Source organism: Phasianus colchicus, chromosome 20, assembly GCF_987193195.1.
Source record: "Phasianus colchicus chromosome 20, bPhaCol1.hap1.1, whole genome shotgun sequence".
Classification (NCBI taxonomy): domain Eukaryota; kingdom Metazoa; phylum Chordata; class Aves; order Galliformes; family Phasianidae; genus Phasianus; species Phasianus colchicus.
In genome coordinates this window covers 7,472,875-7,484,439 of record NC_143455.1, presented here as the reverse complement: position 1 = coordinate 7,484,439, position 11,565 = coordinate 7,472,875, and the positions used below count along the sequence as shown (strand labels likewise).

General features: G+C 52.9%; 1 protein-coding gene across 1 annotated transcript; it reads right to left on the bottom strand.

Annotated features, from left to right (window-relative positions):
• Positions 1–1,186: 1,186 nt before the first annotated feature.
• FAM20A (FAM20A golgi associated secretory pathway pseudokinase) lies at positions 1,187–9,977 on the bottom strand. The gene is made up of 11 exons (XM_031598846.2): positions 9,530–9,977; positions 6,335–6,519; positions 6,070–6,120; positions 5,716–5,794; positions 5,219–5,311; positions 4,700–4,815; positions 4,283–4,463; positions 4,055–4,164; positions 3,867–3,948; positions 3,731–3,790; positions 1,187–1,828 (listed from the first exon to the last, which is right to left on the bottom strand). Exons 1-11 carry the CDS (start codon positions 9,880–9,882, stop codon positions 1,564–1,566), a joined length of 1,575 nt encoding a protein of 524 aa, XP_031454706.1. The 5' UTR covers positions 9,883–9,977; the 3' UTR covers positions 1,187–1,563.
• Between the last annotated feature and the right edge of the window lie 1,588 nt (positions 9,978–11,565).

Sequence of the window (11,565 nt, the reverse complement as noted above, 5' to 3'; positions counted from 1 at the left end):
TGCTCTTTGGTTTTGTGCATTAGATCTTTTCCTGACCTTTGTGGCTACAAAATATTGGGCTCTCTGTGTTAAGCAGAAACACTCCCAACTTCCTCAAACACGAATAGAACAGCACCTGTGGGGACATACAAAATTGCACCTACAATCTCTTCAGTAGCTTTACAGAGTGAAGACAGGCAACCAGTTGAACACTTGTTCTGGGGTTGGACTGTTCTTCACTACAGTTCCCTATGAAAAACAGCAGTGCTGGCCAAACCAGCTCTGTTACTTCCCTGCACAGTGCAGGCCAGCGTCACCCAGTGCTCGTTAGGCTGGGCAGAATTCCAACCTAAAAAGAAAATGTGGTAGGTGATGCAGCTTGCTGTGAGCCTGAGCAGCCTGCAGCACTGCTGATGGCTTTTGTTTAACTGAAAGGTTAGTTTAGAATGAACTTCTAGTAGACTGATTGTTTTTTTCTTTAAGGATGATAAATGATCAACAAAATTCTCAACTACTTTCCCTAGGCTGCCAAGAAGCTCAGTATAATCATTCCTGAAGAGTTGAAGCAAAAAGCTATTAAAGAGCTGCAGTAATCAAACCATGCTTAAGCCTTGCCCTTGGGAGGCAAAAGAAAGCTTACAAATTGAAAGATCCCTGATAACTCCTTCTCTACTCTTTTTTGGTCTTCAGTTCCTATTGCTTCTCCTCAAAATACATGGAGATAAGGGGAGGAGGAGGAGCCATTTCTGTTTTCCAGGAAATTCTGATAGCTTGAGTGACTTTAAAGCAAGATGATGATGCAAGATGGAGCCCCTCACCTCAGCAAATATTTTGACCAGAAGTGGGTGACTTCTAGGATTGTAAATACAGTCCTATGTCTTTGAGTAGTTGTATCTAAAATATATATTCCTGGTTTTCTGTTATAACTCAGCCTGGTTCTTCCACCCCCAAGGCAGGTGAAAATAGAAGTGATCTAACTGCCCTGGAAGCCAATGGGCTTTTGGGCAGCGTGCACAGATTGAAGTGGATTGGGCTGGTTGTTTTCTGTGCAGAGAACCAGGGGCAGAGGTTCTGTCTGCTGGTGGGTACTGTGCAGAGATGCTCCAGTCTGACTGCATGAACCAGTGTGTCACCTTGTCTCAGAGTAAGGTTACTCCTTTCTCACATGAAGTCTTGATTACAGAACGCAGACTTAGTAAGAGGAGAATATTCGTGGCATCTCTTTATTCAAGCCTCATCCTTGGATCTAGCTTGTGTCCATCATAGCAAGACCAAGCTCCTGAGCAAGCTCTGCAGGCTGTATGTGTTCCTGTCACCCACAAGGCATGCTCAGCTGCAAACCAGATCTCTGCTTTCCCACAGAGCTGGTGCTTGGGGTGCAAAGACCTGCTACAGCCACACCACGCTGAGCCCCGCGGCTTTGCTTGAGTGCTCAGCCTGGGAACCTGCTGTGATCCCTGAAGGTCTTCCAGAGTTTCCCCTTTCCATCTCGTGGGCACTTGTAGATAGAAATGACCAACTGTTAACACTTGTCCCTGGTCTCGCAGGGGTCTCCCCTGCTTCTGAGCAGGAGCTGAGGGTTGTTTATGTGCTCAGCTTCACTCTGTTGGATGTGGGAGCCTCGGGCTGCCTGGTGTCATTGGCCACCACCTTGGCTTCTCCATGTGTGTCTATGCACTTCCTCACGGCTTTCAGGATGAGCTGTAACCGTCGGTCCAAGGCCAGGAGATGGGGCTCAGTGAGGACAGGTGCCAGGGGGTCCTGCAGGAGGGATTCTCTCATCACAGCACTCAGCTGGTACTCAGGCTCAGCCAGCAGCTGCAGGCGCAGCAGCGTCGTCCGCTTTATTCTGGAAGAGAAAGAGATCAGACATCCCAGTGCCAACACTTCACAGCACCCCAGCAAGGGGCAGTTGTCTGAGCCCTCTGCTGAGGGAGGGAAGATACAACTCCAAATAACAATGGAACAAAAAGCTCTTACTGAAGTAAATGGAAATCTCTGCAGAAACCTCTGGTTCTTACTTATTTTTCAGGCTACAGAGTGCTCATACAGCAGATTTTTGTCTTCACAGAGAAAAGAATGTTAGAAATCCTCAGCAATGAACATTCTTCCTCTGAGTCAGATGTGACCTAGTTCCCCAGATGATTGCAGGGCAGTGCCACGGTACCAGAAATGACATTTATGGGGCAGAGGGAGAGATAAAATGAAGCGGCGTATCTTATCTGGTGATGAATGAGGAAAAATCTCTCTAAACTGAGCAAAAAGAGAGCATTTCCCAGACCTGATCTGACACTGTGCCTGAAGAGGCAATGAAGATGAAGTATTTCCCTTTGACAGAAGGGAGGATGAAAAGCTATAATCTTGGCATGCTTTGGGGAATGACACTAGGTATTCTAACATGATTTGTTTAATGCTCAGCAGAAGTATTTTGATTTCAGAGTCTCTATTACTGAAATGGACCAGTGATCTTAACCACTGCCTTTTAAATTTTGGAAAGATGGCAGCCTGTGTTTGTGGAACCATGCTGACTTAGCCAGAATTTCCATGTGGAGAAAGTTATAATAGGAGAGGAGCAATCTTCACTAGACGAGACAAGGACTGGAACAGGAGCTGTGAAAGGTGGGTCAGAACACTAGGAGGCTGCAGGAAGCAGAGCTTGGAGGATTCCAAGCCTTTCTGGATGCTCTCCAGCTCCAAATGGGACTGCTGTAGGAAATGAAGCTTTGGGTGGCTCTGTAGTGAGTACAAGTCATTTTCAAGTTGCAGTTCTTGCCCATAGCTGGCTCATTAAAGGTGTGATTTGCAGCTCATCCTACCTAAATTAAGAGCAGCTTCTGGGAGGTCGATCTGAATGAGCAGGAAGGATGTGACCTGCAGATAGTGCTGCTAGGTCAAAGAGTTCATGTGAACTGCACAAAATAGGAGCTTGGCAGGAGGAGTCACTGTGAGCTGTGAGCAATTATAAATGGAAAGTCTCACTTGGTGCAAACAGCAGTTCTTAAAATTAGATCCGGTAATACGAATATATGGGGAGAGTGCAATTAGCACCCCAAGGCTTACATGGAGCAGGTACAGCAAGGAAATAGATTAGGGATCTCCTAAAGAGAAACCACAGGGAGGAGCAGCTTTTCTTCCTCTTTCTCTTTAATTTAACTTTCAGCTGTTGATTTATGTGGATTAATAAAGGAGTGGCCAAGATAGGATTCAAATGGTAAAACTGATGAGCTTCTCCTTGATGTTGTGAGAAGAAACCTGATTAACTATCAGAGCTGGTGGATGGAGGTTTCATGTTAGCACACGCAGACAAGTGGGGCTGGCAGCACTTCGTGTTGGGAAATGCAAGGAGATGCTTCTGGAAGGGTCTGGGCCAACAGAAAAGTCAGTGGAAGACTTTCTGTGTGTGAGACCAATGCTTTGGTGGGCATTCGAGCATCTGATATTTGCCTGCTGCTGAGCAAGGGAGCTGTTTGTGGGGATTTGGGAAGCTCACCTGGGCATTAGGGCTATTTAGGGCGTTCTCATGGGAAAGGGTTCATTGGAGTATTAAGTATGAAGTGCAGGAATGATGGCTGTGTGACACAGCAGAGCAGCTCCCTACTGTGAGTGACATAAAAGCTTAATTCTTGCTTTGGAGATAACTGGTGGTTTCCATGCTGTGCTGTTTGGTTGGGTTCCCAAGATTCCAGCAGCCAGCGCTGCCAGGCCAGAGGGAACTGATGTGTCTGGGAAGGAAAACAAAGCTGACACTTACACACAGCACTGGGAGAGCGGAGCCAGGATGGAGATTTCATCATGAGAATGGCGCCCAAACCTGGGGGAAGGAAAGAGCATGGAGTATTATCACCTGCCCATGGCCTGCCCACATCCCCTCAGCCTCCCAGCCTCACCCCCTGGCGTTGTCCAGGTGTAGGAGGAAGCCATCGTCTCCAAACTTGGTGAACATCTCATAGTGGTGACGATCCATGTTCCCTGGTAAAGGAGGAACAGAGCAGCCGTTTCCCTTGCAAGTGCCTGAGTAATTTTCAGACCTATCCCATGTTTTCTTTCCCATCAGCACGAAATGCTTTAATTGTACCTATTAGGAAGTCAAATATGGCCATGTCAACGATGTTAAGCAGCCGGTTGCCACTGCTGTAGGGGTAGATCTCCCTCACGGTGTCACAGTAGAGCGGATTCACCTCCCACCTGCAGGACACCAGGGGAGGGGGCACACAATCCACTCACAGTCTGTATCCCACTTGTTCTCCTCCCCGCATGCTCCCTGTAAGGCATATATATGAAGCAGCAGCATTTACCCACTTACTCCTCTTTTCCATCAAACGAGTAGGAGCGGATCCACGGGTTTGGGATGGAGAGCCGTGGCGCCAGGTTGAGGGATGGAAGGAAAGCAGACAGGGATCCTTCCAGGAGGTGAGGATTCCCACACACTGCGTATTCTGTCTTGCACATGTACGGGCACTTGGCAAAGAAGCACACATTGCTGGCTGGAGGAGAACAGAGAGAACTGGGGAAAGAAGCTATGGGGTGTGGAGCTTGGACTGACCCCTGCCTCACCATGCAATGTATCTAAGCACATAATGGATGTGAACTACCAAATCATGGAGGGAACCAGAGTTTTGGTCAATGGATAGCCTCAGTCCATGCTGGGGGAAAGGTTAAGAAGCAGGACAAGTGAACAGACCTCAGTCCCATTCCTGCACAGCCCGTAATCTTTTCCTACCTGGAGAGACAAAGAAGACACTCTGCAGGACTTCATTCCTGGTGACTTCCAGGATCTCCTTGGTGATGTTGATCAGCCTCCCAACAGTGGGGGGCACCCGTCGGAAATCCAGGATCCTGCCCGAGGAAAGCAGCTCAGTGCCACGCAGTGGGACCTGACTGCATGGAGTGGCAGATGCTGCCCGTGCCCTTCCTGCTGGCAAAATGTTTGCCTTCTTGATGGCTGCACCCAAATGGTGGTGAAGCTGGGATTGCTGGAAAAGGCTCCTGGGTTAATTGCTCATTAGCTGTGAGCTCAAAACAAAACAAACCAGGCACCCAGAGCTCAGTTGGGTCAATGCCCAGGATGGACCCAGTGCATGCAGCAAAGCCACAACCCGTGTATCACTGCCCAGCCTGCATGGAGCAAAGCAAAGTGAATACTGGGCTCCCAGTGAGAATTTTCCCCATCACAGTGCTGCTGAGCAGTTGCTGATCCACGGCCAGCACTCCATGGAGCTGAGCACAGCTCCTCACGTACCTGTCCAGGTGGAAGGCTGCGATCTCAGCATTGTGCCTCTGGAAGTCCACAAAGTAGAAGAAGTCCTCGGGTGTTTCCTCCTCACGCTTCTGCCTGGAAGAGATCCAGGGGTCAATCCTGCGGTGTGCGTGCAGTTGTACTCAGGGGATCCAGGGAGAGACAAAAGCAAAGCAGTGCTGAGGATGTGCTGGCCCTGAGGTAACAGCAGCGTGTAGGAAAGTGCCCTGAGGTCCTCCATTCTCTGGCATCTACAGAGAAAGAGCCTTCCAATGTCAATAAGCAGTGTGGGAACACTGATGTTTGCGTGTTACCGGGGAGAGAGCAAGCAGCCAGTAATAATTAAAGGTAGCTTTAATAATTCAAGGTGGCTTTGCTGAGCAAAGGACAAGAGATGCATTGTGACGTGCCCCTCCTTGCCCGAGGATGCCTGCAGCCCTCACTGCAGCGAGCTCCAGTGCTCCCAGCTGCTCATCACGGGCAGTGGGGCTTTGCCTTACCTCATGGGCTTGAACATGGCTTTGCCAAAGTCCTGGAACCTGAGTACCAGCTTCAGGTGCACGCCGCTGGGCTTCACAACTGGGGGGAAAGGGGATGTTAGGTGCCTGTGTACCACAGATCTGCACCTCTGCACCATGCAAGTCTCCCAAAGTTCATTTGTTAGGTCCCCTTGGGGACTTTTTCCTCCCCTCATTGGCACATCAGTGTCTTGGCATCCCCAACCCATCCTCTGTGGGGCTGTGGGGTTTATCCCTGAGCAGAGTGTGGGGCTGGAAGCTTGAGGGGAACCCACTGCCACCCTCCCCACTTGGGTGAAGCAAAGATGGCACAGAGTCCTGGGAGGATGCACTCACTCTGGCTGCAGTCACAGGCTCCCAGCAGAGCTTTCTCATCCTGGCTGTAGTCTGCAAGAGCAGGAGGAGCCGTGAGGAAGGGGCTGTGCAGGGTTTGCTATCAGACCATTTAAAAAGCCAGACTCCTTTCTGAGTATAAGCTCCATTTATGCACTAAAGACACAGGAAGGGCCGCAGCCCTTCTCCCATCTCCAGGTAACACAATGACAATCATGCAGCACAAAAACCATGGAGAAGCTCAGAGTCCCCACACTGCAACACTCACCAGCGCTGACGGTCGCAAAGTCGTGCATATCCTGCAGCAGCCTGCTGACAGCAGGGCTGGAACGGGGGTAGAGCCCATCCCGACTGATGCCCAGGTGGAACTGCAGCCAGCTGGTTTCAGGACGCAGTGGGAGCAGCGCGGCTGCAGCTGTAAGGTTGAGCTCCTGCCTGTAGAGCTTGTGTCTCCTGGAAGGGAATGAGCACGGGGTGATGGGGATGGGTGCAGGATGGAAACTCTCGGTGCTCGGAGTAGAGCTGGGGGCTGTTGTGTTATGGGATGGGTACAGAAAGCATTTGCTGTGCCGGAGACTTTTGACAAATCCAGAGGTTCCAGGCAGCACGACTGCTGGAGCCCCAAGTTGTCCTGTGTCCTTTACAGCCTTTGTTCTGGGCAATGGAATGCAGGAGGGCCACCCAGCACTGCGCTGCCTGGGAATTGGTAAAACTGGGGTAAATCTGTCCCATTCTAGCAGGTGGAGTTGTGACAAACCAGACGTTTGTTACCATAAGCCATTTTCTCTCTGGTAGGACCCAAGCTTTGCTGAACTGCCATCAAAAGGTCATTTATCCCCTGGCTGACAGCACTGGTTTCTCATTAACATCGGCAGAGCCGTGCGTAGCATCTGCGCTCACAATAAAGGGAAAACTGAGTTCAGTTTGCATTGAAAGTGCCAAGATACCTCGGTGAAGGCAAACAGGAGCCAGGGCTGATAGCGAGTGGTTCATTAACCAGTGGAGCCCTGGGGTGCCCCAACCCTGCCCCAGGCAGCGGGGTCTGTAGGGCTCCCATCCCTTCTCCATGGTGCACATGGACAGTGCGGTCAGTCCAGTCCGAGGGATGCATTTCAGGGATATTTGGGGAGAAATGTGGGGGATGCCACCAGTCCCACAAATGCAGACGGCGATGGCGAAGCCCCCAGTGCGTGTCAGCAGAATGACGCAGGAATTTTCCCGAGGGAAGCTGCCCACATATTTTACCATATTTGCTCTCCCACTTCCCATGCATGCAGCCTGTCGTCCCCCCCCCCGCCCTGGATGGCAGTGAGCGGTGCGTTACTGATGGGGAAAAAAATGCAGTCTTTGTGCAAGGGGAGCAGTGGGCATGGGGCTGGGGGCCAGCCACCCTGCGAGCCTTCAAACCCCAAATGCTGCTCCCTCCAGGGTGCCTGAAATATTTCCCTTTAAGAACAGCCCTCTGCAAAAGACATAACAATGTAAAAAGCAGGTCCATATAACTTGCTATGAACAGCCTTGGGGTTGCCCAGGCTCTGCTCAGCTCTGGGCTGCAGGAGGCACCAGGCACTGGGTGCCACTGTCCTCGTGGCACTGGGCTGAGTGCTTGGCACTGAGCAGGTCACAGAGTTTGGAGTATGGAACTGTTTCCTCATGGATAGAAACAATCTCTGGGTTTGTTTGGTTTTGTTTTTTTTCTTTTTTATTCTTCCTGCAATGCCATCAGCCACCCCTGCAGTCAGATTCCCCTAGCCAAAATGCTAACAATGGGAATGAGAAGGCAGAGCTCTGTGTGCAGGTAGGATGCACAGTGCACTGTTCTCCTTATCGCCCATAAACGAAAGGTGCCATATCCTGGGGCCAGGCCATGTGAGAGCCAGGCAGAGAGCCCCAGACCAATTTATTTCCACCTGCCTGCAGAAACTGCACTGTGCTGTAGGTGTAGGGCTGAGCTGCAGCTGGGTCCACTCAAGCCATGCAGATGGGTGCTGCACTGACAGCCCCACCGTTCATGCCTCACATGGGATGGCCATAGGGTCAGCTCTGATCCTGTTCTATCCTGTAGGATGTGTCACACCTTGGGGAGAGCTGGGAATGTGTGGACAGCCCTTACCTACACCATGCTCTGCTAAACGGATGGGCTGGAAAAGCCATGGCTGCTCAGTCCTACACAGATCCCACTGTCAGCCCAGAGATGTCCCCATACCAGGAAGATGAGCTGCTGTGGCTGTATGACCTCAAGGCACAGATCACTCCGATGGGCTGGCGAAAAGCACCATGGCAGGCACCTTCCTAACCCACATTCAATTTGCATTGCCAAAGAGAGGAGATGTTGGGTGTGAAGTTGCAGGGGCTTGGCTGGAAATCACAGTGGTGCACTTGGCATTGCGTGCTCTGTGGTGGTGTGCAAGGTAGTGCACTATGGAGCTGATCCTGGTCGCATCCCACCTCCCCACAGTGCTTTTCCTTGGGAAGCATCCAGCCAGCATCCCAAGCCCTCTCGCCTCGTATTTCCCAGCCGTGTGCTCATCACTGCTCTGTCCCACCCTGCTGACATGCAGCCAATGCACAGCTTAGCCTCGCCCCGTGCGTTCCCAGGGCAGGGAGAGGAAGAAGAAACTGGAGGGGTCTGAGCCATGCTCAGGTCGTGGTCCCTCCCCTCCTCCACAGTGCCTTGCAGGACACTGGAAACAGGGAAACTTTTCCTGCTGGTGGGTGCAAGGAGATGGCTCTTGGGTACAGCACCCAGGGGCTGACACCAATCTGCACCCACAGTGCTGATACAGAGTGAAGAAGGCACTTATCCCTGCTATGCACAGCTAGCAGGGGCTCACCCTGCATCCCTGTACCCTTCCCCTCCTCATCTCCCCATCAGGGACCACAGCAAGCCCCATCCCAGCAGAACCTCCACGCAGAGCCCTGTGATCTGTGGGGTGCCGTAGAAAAGGGCAATGGGGAGGACAGCAGAGAGCCAGGAGGTGGGCACCAAAGGGGTGCCAAGGGTTGTGTGCACAGGTCAGGGTGTCTGGGCAAGGGATATCTGGGGGGTGTCCATGCAGGGGGTGCTGGGAGGGTGCTCTGGGTACCCAGAGATTGGAACCTGGGGACGTGCACCTGGGGATGGGGTGCCGAGGGATGGAGTACCAGGGATGTGTGCCTGGAGATGGGTACCTACGGGTAGGTGCTGGGTTTGGGTGTCTGCAGATTGGAACCTAGGAATGGGATGCCCGTGGATGGGATGCTGGGTTTGTGATGCCCGGGTACGGGGTGGTTAGAGATTGGAATGTGGGGATGAGTGCCTGGAGATGGGATACCGGGGATGGATACCTGGAGACAGGTGCCCGGGGGTGAGGATAGGCGCAGAGGGATGAAGCGCCCGGGGATGGGACTCTGGGTTTCGGGTGCCCGGGGATGGCTGCCCAGGGAGCGGTGCCGTGTCGGGGTACCGCGCGGCGGGACGCACCTGTTCCAGCGGGCCGCCTTCCGCCGGTAGTAGCGCAGAGCTTCGCGGGCGCCCAGCAGCGGCTCGGCGGGGCCCGGCGGGGCGGCGGCGCGGTACAGCGGGTGGGCGAAGAGGCGCCGCAGCGGGGAGGAGGAGGCGGAGGAGGAAGAGGAGGAGGCGGCGCGGGCGGGGGGCGGCGGCGGCGGCGGCGGCGGAGCGGCGGAGGGAGCGGAGCGGCGGCGGCACGGGCAGCTCGGTGCGCTCGGGACCAGCTCCCTCCGAGCCCGCGGCCAGAGGTGGAAGTAGAGGTCGGCGGCCAGCAGCGCCCCGAGCAGCAGCAGCACGGCCGGCCGGTCCCGGCGGGGCCCCGGCATGGCCCCCGTTGCCGGGTGGCGACAGCTCCGGGTGCGGACAGCCCGCACCTCCCTCCCTCCCGTCGCCGCCGCCGCCGCCGCCGCCTCCCGGGGCAGAACGCGCGGGGGAGCTCGAGCGGCGGAGCCGGGAGTGCGGGCACCTCGGGGCGGGGAGCGGGCAGGGCGCTGGGGGCCGGCCTGGGGCAGCGCGGAGAGACCGGGGCGTGGAGAGGGAGGGGAGCGCGGGGGGATCGGGGAGGAAGGGGGTCCCGGTGGGAGGGGGATCCCGGGATGAAGGAGGGTCCCGGTGCGCTGCCCCCGCCCGTCGCGGTCCCTCCGAAAGTAGCGCTGTCCCCGTGCAACTGCTGACCCCGCTTCCCTGCGTTCCCTTCGGTTTCCTGGTCGTCGGAAGATGAGCACTGGTTCATATTCTCACTTCGAATTGCGTTTGCAAAATGACTCTGCTCCGTCTTTTGTTATTTGAAAAGTTTGGGTTTTGGGTGTGAGGGGCTCGCTGTTGTAATACCGAACGTTATGTATTTGGGAACTAAAACTGGAGCAATCATTGCAGGGGGATTCGTTCCCAGTGGTGCTGTATTGCTGGTCGAGCGGATCCGCCGTCCTCAGCCCTTCCCGGACCGGGTGGTTTGGTGCTTTCCCAATAATCCCAACAATAAGCAATGGTCTGTGGCTAACAATAGGATTTTTCATTTTTATTCACTTTTTTTTTTCTCTTTTAAAGACGAGATTATCCAGCTGAAGTGAACAAAATCTGCTCTCCAACGAGCCAGAATGAGTCACCAGCAAACACAGCTCTGTGGATGTGAGCCCTCCAAAAGCCCTCATCGCCTCACTTTAAACTTAAAGCACAACTTTGACAACCACTCCATCAAAACCGGCTGATGCTGCTGCATTCGTAATCCCCTCTGAGCTGCTGCCCGCTGCTAATCTCTCCCAGAAACCACTATTAAATCTTTCCTGGTTTGCAGTGCCAATTCTGAGCAACGGCACGAGGAGAAAAGCCATCAGCAGGGCTGGCATCTCTGTGCTATTTGCACACGCAGCGGGAAGATCGTTTTGTTGCTAATGAGGCTAATTAAAAACAAATAAATAAATAAAGCCATCCCATCAATCTGTACCAAATTGAAACACTGTGGTCCTTCCCGAAGCTTTCGTGACCTCCAGCTCTGAGCACATCGTGGTTCTCCTTGCTATTGAAGGTATCTGTGCTTTCCCAGGAGGCTGTGGGTGCATCCAGGCAGTGTGGAGATGTGTTCCTAAAACAAACCTGCAGAGTTGCTTGGATGGGACACGGACAGCTCAAGAGGAACCAAATTACCCTTTGGAATTGCTGCCAGATAATTGGCCTCATTTACTATTTTCAGACTGAACTCCTTCCCCCAGACAGTCACAGTGGAGGAATATTCAGGCGTAGATGATGTCCCCAAACATATCATTAAAGCTTGAAATAAACGTGCAGTGACATCCCATGCTAAGGATTTCCTTTGTGCTTCGGGTGGTAACCGGCAGGTTGTTTTCAAAGTCATTTTTAACAAACAAAAGATTTCCCTCTTGTTTTTCCCCAAACATTGGGAAATGTGTGTAATTTGGGTACTCTCGTGCATTTCTGATTTAAAAATGGTCTTCCTTAGAGCTGCTTCCTGCTTGCCAATAGGTAATGCCTCTGTTTGCTTCTCTTTCTTC